Source organism: Corticium candelabrum, chromosome 3, assembly GCF_963422355.1.
Source record: "Corticium candelabrum chromosome 3, ooCorCand1.1, whole genome shotgun sequence".
NCBI lineage: Eukaryota > Metazoa > Porifera > Homoscleromorpha > Homosclerophorida > Plakinidae > Corticium > Corticium candelabrum.
In genome coordinates this window covers 7,376,036-7,388,535 of record NC_085087.1, presented here as the reverse complement: position 1 = coordinate 7,388,535, position 12,500 = coordinate 7,376,036, and the positions used below count along the sequence as shown (strand labels likewise).

The 12,500-nt window shown below is 43.5% G+C and overlaps 2 protein-coding genes across 2 annotated transcripts in view; both read left to right on the top strand.

Moving 5' to 3' along the window:
• LOC134176963 (myosin-2 heavy chain-like) overlaps nucleotides 1-11,419 on the top strand; it is a 14,359-nt gene extending 2,940 nt beyond the window's left edge. Inside the window, exons 4-11 of the mRNA XM_062643660.1 lie at nucleotides 2,107-2,534; nucleotides 8,670-8,843; nucleotides 8,902-9,232; nucleotides 9,304-9,416; nucleotides 9,476-9,979; nucleotides 10,056-10,139; nucleotides 10,390-10,476; nucleotides 10,556-11,419. Of these exons, the coding sequence (XP_062499644.1) occupies nucleotides 2,139-2,534; nucleotides 8,670-8,843; nucleotides 8,902-9,232; nucleotides 9,304-9,416; nucleotides 9,476-9,979; nucleotides 10,056-10,139; nucleotides 10,390-10,476; nucleotides 10,556-11,047 (2,181 nt within the window). The 5' untranslated portion in view covers nucleotides 2,107-2,138 and the 3' untranslated portion in view covers nucleotides 11,048-11,419. The remainder of the gene's footprint in view (nucleotides 1-2,106; nucleotides 2,535-8,669; nucleotides 8,844-8,901; nucleotides 9,233-9,303; nucleotides 9,417-9,475; nucleotides 9,980-10,055; nucleotides 10,140-10,389; nucleotides 10,477-10,555) is intronic.
• LOC134176969 (zinc finger MYM-type protein 1-like) lies at nucleotides 3,312-6,288 on the top strand. The gene has a single exon (XM_062643665.1). It carries the CDS (start codon nucleotides 3,838-3,840, stop codon nucleotides 6,286-6,288), a length of 2,451 nt encoding a protein of 816 aa, XP_062499649.1. The 5' UTR covers nucleotides 3,312-3,837.
• Nucleotides 11,420-12,500: the final 1,081 nt, after the last annotated feature.

The following is a 12,500-nucleotide window of genomic DNA, read 5'->3' as shown; positions in this document are numbered from 1 at the left end:
GACAAAGCTAGATCAAAGTCTTACCGATCATTTCACTTTTTGATTCCTAGTCTGTTAATTAAAGTAAATATCAACTATAGAAAGGTGAACTTACTCACTGTGGAGTGTAGAAACTCAGACAGTCTGTTGTTAATTTATCATCATGGTATGTCAGGATTGGTTGAGTGTTGTAAATTGTTTGACTACTTTAATAAGGTTATGGTAAGCAGTGCTCTGGTGATTGTATATCTGATTTCTGTATCCTTTGTGAATTGGCAGTTACTTGTTTGTACCATATTTCCATGATCTATATTGTTTTATATACGTACAAGTTTTATGACCTCACAGTATGAATTTCACTGGTGGTGATAATTGGCAAGGAAATATCTGTACAACATGGTCGTGTTGTGACAGCACGTAGAATCAATTGCAAGCATGTCTGCTTGCAAGTAGTCTTAGTTGCAGAAGTCGGTATGCTGCCACAACATCATTCGTACTGAAATTACTGTCAAATGTATTGTCGAAATCTTTCCACTGCAGGAATGAGTGGAACTATGGTTTGTAGAGTTAGAGACTTGATGCTGTTTTATCTTACAGGCAATCATATTTGCCGATTTGGTAACACACTAACTCCAGTTGTATAATGTCAGTCAATAGATGGCATATGCATGATACAAATGTACATTTTGATTCTGTGGGGACTTTCTGTTCCTCGTTTGCACTTTTACTAATAGACGAGCGTTCTCTTTTGTGCATTTCTAGAATACGCAGGGTCTAGTAACAACGTTGGTGGCTGATGAGTAGTCAAAATTTGTGCAAATGGTTTTGCACTCAAATTGAAAGTAGAGTAACGCCATTTTGATTGGCTGTGGAGAGTACTACTGCAGCACACACTCTTAAGCTAGGTGGACGACAACGATGGAGGGCAACTTCTTGCGTGTAACGTGTAGCTACATGGAAGAAGTAACAGCAGTGACGTTGCTGGTAATACGTCCCTTCAAGTGATGCAGTTACCTACCGGTCTATACTATTGATTAATTAAGTGCATGCATTCCCTATTCTCTTCTGAGAGAGTTCAAATATTTTTAATACTCTGGATGAAAGTCGAAAGAGCGAAAGAGGAGAGGTAGAAGTAAGTACAACGCATGCGGACTCCTAGCTGTAAGGCTTTACTGCTCGTTTCTTTAATAGGAGGTCTTCTAACTCTTTTACCTTTTGACTTTTCTAAATCTTTATCAGGAGAGTTATTTCAACTGTAGCGGTGGAGGAGAAAAGAACTGCATGGGCCCAAATATACTATAGCTGTCTCGTGTTATGTTGCAGGCCATACGTTTAATTTGCATTTCTATGTTGTGTCTAGGGCAGTGGCGTAGCTCGGCTGCACTAGGGGGTTCACAAATCTCAAACAAAAATAATGTATGTGAGTACATTAGAATATTACACGTACACACACACACACACACACACACACACACACACACACACACACACACACACACACACACACACACACACACACACACACACACACAGGTTCGGATCCAGAGGGGGATAAGGGGGTTCAACCCCCTCTTTTCCAATAGGCGTGGTTCAATAATTTATATAATTTCATTAGAAAAGAGAAAATTAGTAATGCTATAAATAACTGCTACCAGGTCAACCCCCTCTTTCAAAAATTCTTGGATCCGGCCCTGACACACATTGTTCAATGTCAGTGCACAGGATATAAATTAATAGTCACTAACTCAATGCCAATCATTTTACAGTATTGTATGCTCAACTAGGTCTGCTTCCTAGACTTACACGGAAGCCGAGATGCGGAAGACATCTTGGAGAAATTGAAATCTATGGCCACGTGTGCATGTCTGGATGGTCGAGGGTTTGTCCGCGAGCAAAGCCATGTTTATGATGCGACATGACGCGAATTCTTTTTGACATGCGAGCAACAAATTTGTGACCTCGGAATCCCAAACTGAGCGCAAGTATCACGTGGCTCTGTCGAGAGCTGTCGGAAATAAATTGCTAGCCTGGGGTTTACGTGCAACCTGTAAACAGCGGTAGTTACGCCACTGTAGGAGATTCGCAAACGTTTTACTAGTCTACTGTAATGTGCACGTGTTTGTTTAGACTATTTAGATCCAGTTTTCCGGTTTGTTGGTATGTCTGGAAAAGACGGCGGTGTCAGGAACGACACTAGAGCAGCAGCAGTGCAATCTGGCGACAAGATTTTGGGTGATCTGCGCTACCGACTAGCGGGTCTGCTCATTCTGCAGACTTTGTATGCAACTCTGCTAGAGGAAACTGCTCAACTGAAGGCTCGCCTTTCAAGGCAGGAGGCAGACTGTAGTAGTAACGCAAAAGATGATGTAACTAGAACTTCAAAGACTGATGAGTTGTCAGCGTACTCAGACGGACCGACGTCATCAGGGCCTGATCAGCACGGAGCCAACAGTTCTTTGTTTTCTTCATTCTATCGCGCCATGCAATCGCGTCTTACTACATGCGACCAACTGATAGCTGATATGGAAGGAACGACTGCCAAAGGTTTGATACAGGTAACGAATTTGTGTAATTGAAAACCGTGGAATGTAGCACGTGCATCCGCAGCACTGAAACCTTGTCTAAATTGTAATAGAACGGCACGCTTAAAAGAGCGCCACATATACTTAGACAGGTTGGAACAGGAAGTGGTCTGGACAATTGATTTGTCGGGATCACTGGTATGAAGCGCTATCATGCACTAAGAGTGGCTATCGTTACATGTGTAGCATGTCGATATTTGCAATAGTAATAGCAAAACGGGAAAGGTGCCTCTGTTATCATCTCTATTTATGCAAGAAGTTACTGATTTGTGTCTCCACTGTGGCTTCATTTTGTCGTTTTGATTTACACCACTGATTTTCTGGCCACGTGACGACCGCGTGGCAGGGATATGAGATATCATGATACTCTGGGCGTTTGGATAAGTGATACTCTACTGTAGCACTATCGAGTAGAACGCTGCATGAGGATATATGAAATCCAACAACGTCATAGCGTTGAGCTAGAGCCAACCAGGAAGTAAATGTGATCCTTGTATGGTTTTGTATATGAAACCCAACAACGTCATAGCGTTGAGCTAGAGCCAACCAGGAAGTAAATGTAATATCCTTGTATGGTTTTGTCCTGCACGCCAGGTTGTCTTGTCAATTATCACAGGGTGCGGTACAGTACCTGTTACGTACCGTGTATGTAGGGATTGACAAGGTTGCTGGGGCGTGGTCAGATTTTAGACCTTCAGCAGTGGCGTATCTACGGGGTGGCCTGGGGGGGCACGTGCCCCCCCCCAAATATTTGACTTTTAGCTTTCTTTGATTTGTAACCCTATTGTCCAATGTTCAGAATCAGATGCTAAATGAGCTACTGACCTAGAAAAGAATTAGCGCGCTTTATGCTTACACCCGGTCAGTGGAATTAGCGCACGTTATGTACGAACACGTGGCTTATAATGACTGAAGCACATACGAAGAAGGCTTCCCGGAAACGGTCAGGAAACAGCAGAAATGAAACAATTCTGACTTTCTTTCAGCCCAAGAGGTTTGTGAAATTGTGACTGGTGTGCTCTTGCTGTCTGTACTAGCTAGCTAGTAACTGTAGGATGTCACCAGGTCGAGGGCAGATTCTCCCATTTCAGTTGGTACAGAAGGGCATGTGATTACGGATTCCGAATCGGCGTCTACGGTAGGCATTAGCGAGAATGCTGAGTCTGAGTTTGCTTCTGCCTCGGAGTCACTATGTCTATCTCCTTCGGCACATGTCCTTGCCGAGAGCAGTTACGAGAGCAGTTTCAGTAGTTCCGTAGCAACTGTAGATCTTTCCATGGCCAGCAGCGGGCCTGTGTCACCGAAAACTGCTGTAGCACCTGCACTCATATATGCAGATTCTGAGCTGGAAGTAGATCTAGATTGTGGATCACCGACAAATCCCGAGACGGACTGTGCCGAGGATGCACCAGGCGCCATGAAAGGTTTACAATCACCTGCAGGTACACGAAATATCTATTATCTTGTAACACAATTTCGTCGGTACAGTACTCTAACTAATTATTGCATGTATGTTCCGCTCACAGATCTGTCACGCCATATTGGAGATAGGCCTGCGCAGCCCCTCCTGTCAAAATTTCCAACAACTAAGTTCGGCTCGAAACATCGCTCCTTCTCTCCTGAATGGTACAAGGCATTCACGTGGGTAGAATATTCCATAGCGAAAGATGCAATATACTGCTACCCCTGCCGTCACCTCAAGGTAGGAGCAGTTAGTCGAGTTGATCCAGCATTCACTACAATTGGTTTTCGGGGATGGAAGAAGGCTAAGGGTAAAAGTGGAGCCCTGAAACAGCACGCGGAATCCGCGAACCACCGAGCGAACATGCAAGTATGGCAACAACGTCTTGTTGCAGAAAGAGAAAAGGTTCAATTCGGTGTGGACTACCAACTACGGGATGTGGAAGAAGAGGAGATTATGCTTAATCGGCACTACCTGAAGTCAGTTATGACAGTGATTCTCACCCTTGCGCGACAAAATATACCACTGCGAGGACACCACGAATCAGAGACGTCGGAGAACCCAGGAAATTTTAGAGCTATTTTAGACCTCCTAGTCAATCAAGACGCTCGCTTGCAGCAGAAGAAGAATAGCCTTCCTAGAAATGCCAGATACCTATCACCTAATGTCCAAAATACCATACTGGATATACTTGGAAAGATGGTGAAGGACAAGATTTGCTCCGAGTTAAAGGCAAGTGGAGCTTTCACGCTCATGGCAGACGAAACACGTGATGTCAGCAAAAGCGAACAGCTGTCCTTGGTTGTGAGATATGTTTTTGAAGGCAATGTGTGTGAACGGTTCCTAGGATTCGTTGCTTTAACCGATCTTTCTGCAGCGGGAATCGCCCACTCTATTACGAAATCACTGGGTGAGAGTAGCATTGATTTGTCAATGTGTGTTTCTCAGAGTTATGATGGAGCGAATGTAATGAGCGGCGAGCATGGAGGCGTCCAGGCGAAAATCAAGACTATGTGTCCTCAGGCTACTTACTGTCACTGTTATGCACACCGTCTGAATCTGGCTCTCGTAGACTGCTGCAAAACTATCCCAGTCGCTTACGAATATTTTTCACTTCTGAATTCCCTTTACGTTTTCGTATCTTCGTCGGCCGTTCACTGCGTACTTGAATGTGTTCAGGAGAATATGAAGGAAATCAATTCCTCGTATAAACCGGTTCATCTTAAACGGTTATCAGACACAAGGTGGACATGTAGGGTAGACAGTGTAAGAGCTGTACACGACGGGTACAAAGCAATCATAGAGACTCTTCGTCGAGTTTCTGAGGGGAACAACAAGGATCGTGCGGTGCAGTCCAAAGGATTACTAAGTCAGATTCAGTCTCTACAGTTCATTGCTTGTACCGTCATATTTAAGAAAGCTCTCCTACTGACAAAGGGGGTTTCAGATGTACTGCAGAGTAAGCAACTTGATCTAGCTGCAGCCGTAGATTTGGTAGAAACGGCAATAGACACTTTGCTTGAATGGAGAGAGGCGTCATTTGATTCATCATTGTGGAAGAATCTATGGAATGATATCGAAGAACTGGCCAGAAACAACGAAGTGGACCTTGGTGATCTTTCCCAGTCGAGGCGCCGCAATCGAGTCAGCCATCAGCCAACACGTCTAGATGAGTACGTAATAATGGAAACGACCGGCAGGCAACCAGTTATTTCAGAGGACGTCGAAACCTATGTTAGAGTTTCCGTCTACTACGAAGTGCTTGACTCAATCATAGGAGAAATGAAGCGCCGATTTTCCCATGAGACTCGTCCACTGATAAGGGCATGTAGCGCTTGCATGCCTGGATCATCTTTTCTCAATGCAACTACTATGCAGCCATTGATTGTCCACTACAAGCTAAATTTTGAGGACATTTCTGTGCAAGCCGAAGAATGCAAACGGTTTCTTGCAAGGAAGAAGGATGTAAACTCTTTATCTGACGTCTTACACCATCTCTTGCCAGTCAAAGAGGCGTTTGTAGAGTTGTATAAACTTCTGACCATAGTGTTGACTATGGGTGTGTCAACAGCATCTTGCGAACGCTCGTTTTCGTGTCTGGAGAGGCTAAAAAGCTATCTTCGGGCCGGTATGGGTCAAGATCGGTTAAACAGTATGGCTTTGCTTGCAATAGAGAGAGACCTCTCTGGAAAAATAGACATTGACGAAGCAATTGAGTTATTTGCTAGAATAGACAAGAACAGGAGAATTAAGTTACTAAAGTAGATTGCAATTTGCTGTCTATAGTGTAAAAACCGCACAGTGTGAGAGCTCTTCAGGAAGTACAATATCAACTCTACGAAATACTACTCGCCGTCTACAGTGCAAATGCCCGCGCTCGAGTGCCCCCCCCCCAGTCTTACAAGGCTGGTTACGCCGCTGCCTTCAGAAATCACCTTAAAACGTGGCTAAATACCTTGAAAACGACAGATAGAAAAGCTTACAAGTTCGACTACTTTTGACTACTTTTGAATTGATCTCAGCTTGTTTTCAGAACTAGAAAAACGCTCGTCAATTCGGAGTTTTGCCGAATTTTGTCTTCTTTCTTCTTTCTTCTTCTTTCTTCTTTTTTCTTCTTTCTTCTTCTTTCTTCTTCTCCTTCTTGTCACACAAAACTCTTTGACTACGGCATATCTAAAGCTAAGACTTGGGGAAACGACATAGAATAAGCCGACCTGTATTCTTTTGATAAAAGAAAAAGGAAACATTTAGCCGTTCCCGGATCTCCCATTTAAGAAAAAAATATTTGTAGAATGGATTTAACCTGCCACTGTGCCTACACGTAACAACTACGTGTAGGCACAGTACGTGTAGGGACAAGGTGACAAGAGTTCTTGACACGTCTCGTGGTTAATGGAAAAGCCTGAGACTAAATTTTAAGAATCTGGCTTTTGAATCGCACAAGTAAACGGAAGAAGTAAAGTGACGTTGCAGGTCATCGCAATCGCAGGCGCGATACTCTTCTTGCCGTAGTTGGAACACCAACGCCTTCAATTAGAAGGTAAAAGCAAATTCGGCTCGCTTCCATCACGAAATGTCGACGTTGCTGTTTTCAGAATGTGACGTTTGTTATGAGGCGTGGCCTACGATGAAAGTTTGCGCACAAGATGAGTTGCTACCGTATTGTCGTGTCTAGGAGCCGACGTCACATAAATGCCGCAAATCGAAGATCTCGTACGGTGCTGCATGCAAGCCTGTCATCACACGTTCAGTGCACGTTCGGTCACATGAAAGTGCACAAATGTCGGGGTGTGCGTGCATATGCGCGTTCAATGACAACGATAATGGTGACGAGGAAGAAGCTAGCTGAGGCTCTTGAAACTGGCATCTCATGGTAGTCATGTCTATAGATATCTCAAGTTGTATATGTATGGTTGTCATCGGGGACCAACTCGACGAAAGTTACCATGTAATTAACTCTGGAATGCATAGCGTGCTTTCATTATTATCACTTGTGTGATCTGAACATATCGTGCAGCTTATCCACTAGTAGGCGGAGTCATGCAGGAAGTTCCAATTTTGATGAGTGACTTTCGAGTTAAAGGTCATAGTGAACAGAGAGTAGGTGAACCTGCGACAAAACGACGCAAGTCAGTCAGGCACCAGAACTGATTTACCGTTTGAAGATAAGACTGCCCGTTCTCAGCCAGCTGTCTAAACAAGTGTTCAGATGCTTGTGTCTATTGACGTGCACGTGGCGACAGTAGGACGCAAGTTACTACCAAAGTACGCAGAACTGGAAAGGATTCAATTTCTCGGCGCCTAGAGGTTTAGCACTTTAGTGCTTCTATGTCCATATATTTATTAAATTAGTCTCGCGTACCCAGACCTATTTCCGCCGCGTCATACTTCCGGGCACGCACGCGCGCGCACACACACAACTACATGCACCTACGCTCGTAGCTCTGAAGCGAGTAGAATACGGCTTCATTTAGTAATGGTATTATTGCTACTGAAATACAATGACTGATTCAAACTTAGACACAAACGCTGCATGGATAGCTTCTTTGCATATTTTGCAACTGTACACAAGATCCACATGCTTAACATATATAACTAGACATGTATGTACATCAAAGATGATTTAGGAAATGTGTATTTGTTATGCTAAAGAATCTTTGTTTAATAATGGAGTAGGTTGTGCTTTCGCACTTTTGAAAAGTTACCGAACTAAAATTTTAAAACTTTTTCTCAAAAAAAGAAATGGATGTAGGGATTGTATAAAAAGTAATAGAAACAAGATCTAGATAGTATGAACCAAAGCCAGGCATTATTATTGAATCCTTCCAACCCACGTTCCCTACTTTTATCTTTGGTGGGTTGGAAGGATTCAATAATGACGTCTGGCTTTGGTTCATACTATCTAGATCTTGTTTCTATTACTTTTTATACAACCCCTACATCTATTCCTTTTTTCAGACAATTTTTTAAATTCTAGTAATATAAGAAAGAGGGACTAAATATTGGATTGCTCCAATTCAAACTTTAGAACCGTCAGCTGTTTATAATTATTACCGGCATCGTGCAGGGATATTCCCCCATCTTATTCATTATATATACAGACGTGCCTGTGCTGATGTCTTGTGACTCTCTGACTGAATTGGTAGCAAAATTACGAGCTCAAACAGTCGTATCAACACGAAGTGCAGGTAAGAAAAGACCTACAACGGCAACTAGACCAACATCGTGAAGAACAACAGTCTACCGATCAGTTGGCGTCTGCTTCGGCGGATGACGCAAGGCCAACTTACACAGAAAGTGGAAAGCAACTGTCAGTAGAGGTCTGTCTAGCTGTCTACTGTATGGATCGATTGTATTTGAGCTGTGCTGTGTATTTAGCGCACTCTAGTCCAGCATTTGGGGATTCAACTGGAAGAAAAGATGCGTGAAGTGTCTTTGCTTCAAGGGCAACTCGATCTAGAGAAATACAGTCGACGACAAACACGCGCGCAGATCAACGAGTTACTGACGGAATTCGTTTATTGTTGCATGAAGATACCCGACGTGACTGACGATTCCGCCATCAAACAATCGTTTGAAGAACTTTTATCGAAGGTCGACAGCATGTCTGAGTACAGTACAGAGATAGCCGCTGCCGTTGACGTGGCTACACAAAACGACTGTACTAGCTTGCTAAGAGATACATCGGAAGATGAAGAGATTCCGAGCGGTCAGATCACTGTGAACACATGCACAGCAGTTTTGTGTTGTGCCCCTTATTGTTGCGTATTGCGTCTATAGATATGTCACCGAGGCAAGTTCGTGCTAAGATGTCAGAGATGAAGGAGAAGAAGAAACGGTTTAAGAAAGAGGCCAAGAACCAACTTATAGGGCAGATGAGACAAGAAAAAAAGGTTTAGAACTTTCCTACTGAATGTTAGTTGGCTTGTCTCTAACGAATTGTCGGCAATAGGCTTCAATGAGAGTCAAGGATCTGGAAGAGAGGTTGAGAAAATGTGAGGCTGATAAACGTCTCGTCGAAGAAAAGTATCGAGAAGACAATCACCTGCTTCGTGCCGAGTTGGACGAGTTGAAGTGCTCGCTTGGCAATCGCAGTTCGTACGCAGTTAAAGCAGCTCGGTCGGTCAGGTCGCTTGTTGAACTATTAGAGCAACAAAAAGTGGATTTAAAAACTCAGCTGGATCGCCTTCTTACTGAGATGGCAGCTATACAAGAAAATCGGGATGAATTGAGACATCGAAATGAACGACTTGAAGAAGAGTTGAGACGCCTCCGAGATAACGCATTGGAAGAAGCTGCAGCTAGAGTAGAAAATGATTATAAGAGAGTCAAATTAGAATGTAAGGCATTGAAGGAGGAGAATAATCATTTGAAAGAGCGAGTCGAGTTGCTTCAAGAGGCGGCTAAGCGTGACGGTGCAAGCCACACGGAAACGGTGAAATTGTTTGAGAATAAGGTAGATCACATGTTACACTCTACACGTTCAGAGCGCAATCTGTATATGTAATGTCTTTCTTTGTTGTTTAACTAAGGTTGGAAGATATGAATCTGAAATGAAGACGTTGCAAGATATTAATGCATCATTGAGTACAAACGAGCGCCAGATGGCGGCCAAGGTATTGCATATAATTGAAATTTTAATTGCGATCATTAGTATTGAGTTGCGAGGAGTGTATTCCAATAGGACAAACAGTTTTGATTAGGTAAGTCTGTCACCCAACAGGGATGTACGGTAAACATGCGAACGTCCAATCACGAAGTGGTATTTACGTCACGTGAGCCACCTTCAAGACGCTATTTTAGAATTTTACCTTGCGGAATGAGTTCGACGATAACTTTCATGTTGACATGCCAATTTGCCACTAGATTGCCTCACTTGAGACGTCGCTTCAGAACGTGAGTATCGGACGCGTAGACACGATACCGAGGCGACGAGAAGAGTCATCATCTGGGGTGAGTGACTGTCAGCGCTGCATGTTTCTCTCTGTTAAACGAACGGCAATAACATCAACTGTGATTGTCACAATTTTAGCTTGGCTCGAGTGGTAGGACATACATGGGTGAAGAACAACTTCAACCAGAGTTAGTATCTCGAAATTCGCAGTTGTTGTCGTCGATTTCGGCCCGTCCTGGCGTGCACAACGACGAGCGTGTAGACACCGGCTTTTCTGCGGCCAGTGATTTGGCACCACAGTCATTGCCGACATTTCCGAGTGTGTACAATGAGTCACGTCATCCGGGACCGTTTCAGAGCAGACAGCGAGAGATGAGAGTTTCACCAGCCGCAAGCTCGCGCACCTTGTCGAGAGAAGTTGGAGGGTTGAAGAGGCACGACGCCGGCAGGGAGGATTCTGGGGTCGGCCGGTCCTCTGTTGGTAGGTATTCAATGAGCTTAGGAGGGTCGAGGTCAATGTTGGGTCCTCCTAGTCGCGATACTATGCAATGCTTGAAATGTGGGACTCAGTTCTCGATAAGGGATCTTGAGAGATACGAGAGACATATTCGAGATTGCTATTCTTCATGATGTTTTTGTAAAAGTTTGAATATTTTGGGCAACAGCATAATATGGAGAGTCGTTACGCATGCATACTACTTGTATTGATGGGGACAGAAGAGTAAATGGTTGATGGCCTCATAAAATTGTACAGCAACTGTCATTTTGTGAAACTGCAAAGATGGAGATTGCCGTGTTGGCTAGGCAACTCCAATTGTTTTATAAATTTTTAGGTTTTTGTTTTTACTTTTTGTGTTCTCTGTTTAGTTTAGAACACCATGTTCTATTGTACTGACTCATAGCACTTATCTTATTTACTTTGCTTTGTAATATTTGCACATAACTGTTAGATTTCTCTGCGTAGATGTCTTCAGTTGACTTTGAGAAATAATGTCGTTTATACAGAGCCCGTAGTTTGTTTATAGCCTCGAACTTCCTGACGACCATTATCTGCTAATGAAGCGCGGACAGTCTAGCAACAGCAGCAATTCACGGAGTGACCTCATCTTTACACTCGCACGTTTTCCGGCTCGACCTATTGATAAGTGGTGTTGTAGGAATCGATTACCAGCAAGTGACATCTATTGAGTTTACTACTCGAGTTGGTTCAAATTCTTCTTTGATATATTCATCATCTACGGTATAACTATAACATTGTTTTACACTTCACTGATTTGATAATCATGGGTGGCAAGTTGTGGGTGGGTGGCAAGTTGTGGGTGGGTGGGTGGGTGGAGTCTGCTAACTTGCCGGCAATGTTGAGCTAATGCAAATATCAGAATACTTTTCAGGAAATTGTAGTATTCCGTCGCAGATCAGAAGGTTTTTGACGTTATTGATATAAACACTGCGAATTGAAGAGACCTCCTACATCGTCAACAAAGATATCCGCACGACTTCAAAGTGCGCGTAAGTTGCGATCTCGGAGTTTGGTGTCTTGACAGTTCAGGTGTGATTAGTGATTATTCTAGACTTTGTTGTTTGAGTGCCCAACCATTCATGATGTACACCCTCTTCGGAACCTGAATGCACCCTCGCTAGACTTGGCAGATCGATTGCACAACCAACTTAGTGAGTGATGCAAATCAACAACCATCAACCATCAATTCAGTAAACATCAAATCAGCAACATGCCATTCTGGATTCACCCGTTCTTTGCCCGGGCAAATTATTATTAGTTATCAAGTGATGAAATCCCTAAGCAAGAGAAATGTTGAAATAGCAGCTTGGCAACAATATGCCCTGGCATATGCACGAGCATATGCACGACTGTTTTTTCAAGGAAACAAATACCATCTTTCTGACTGCTAGAGCTACATTCAGTGGCGTCGCTACGCATGGCCTAGGGAGGCCATGGCCTCCCCAATATTAGTAGGTGTAACCTTTTTTAAATAATAGGAAAGTCTCATAAGAGTTAAAACACCATGCAGTAGTCGCCTCCCCAATTTTCTAAGCCCAGCGACGCCCTTGGTGCCTATGTAGA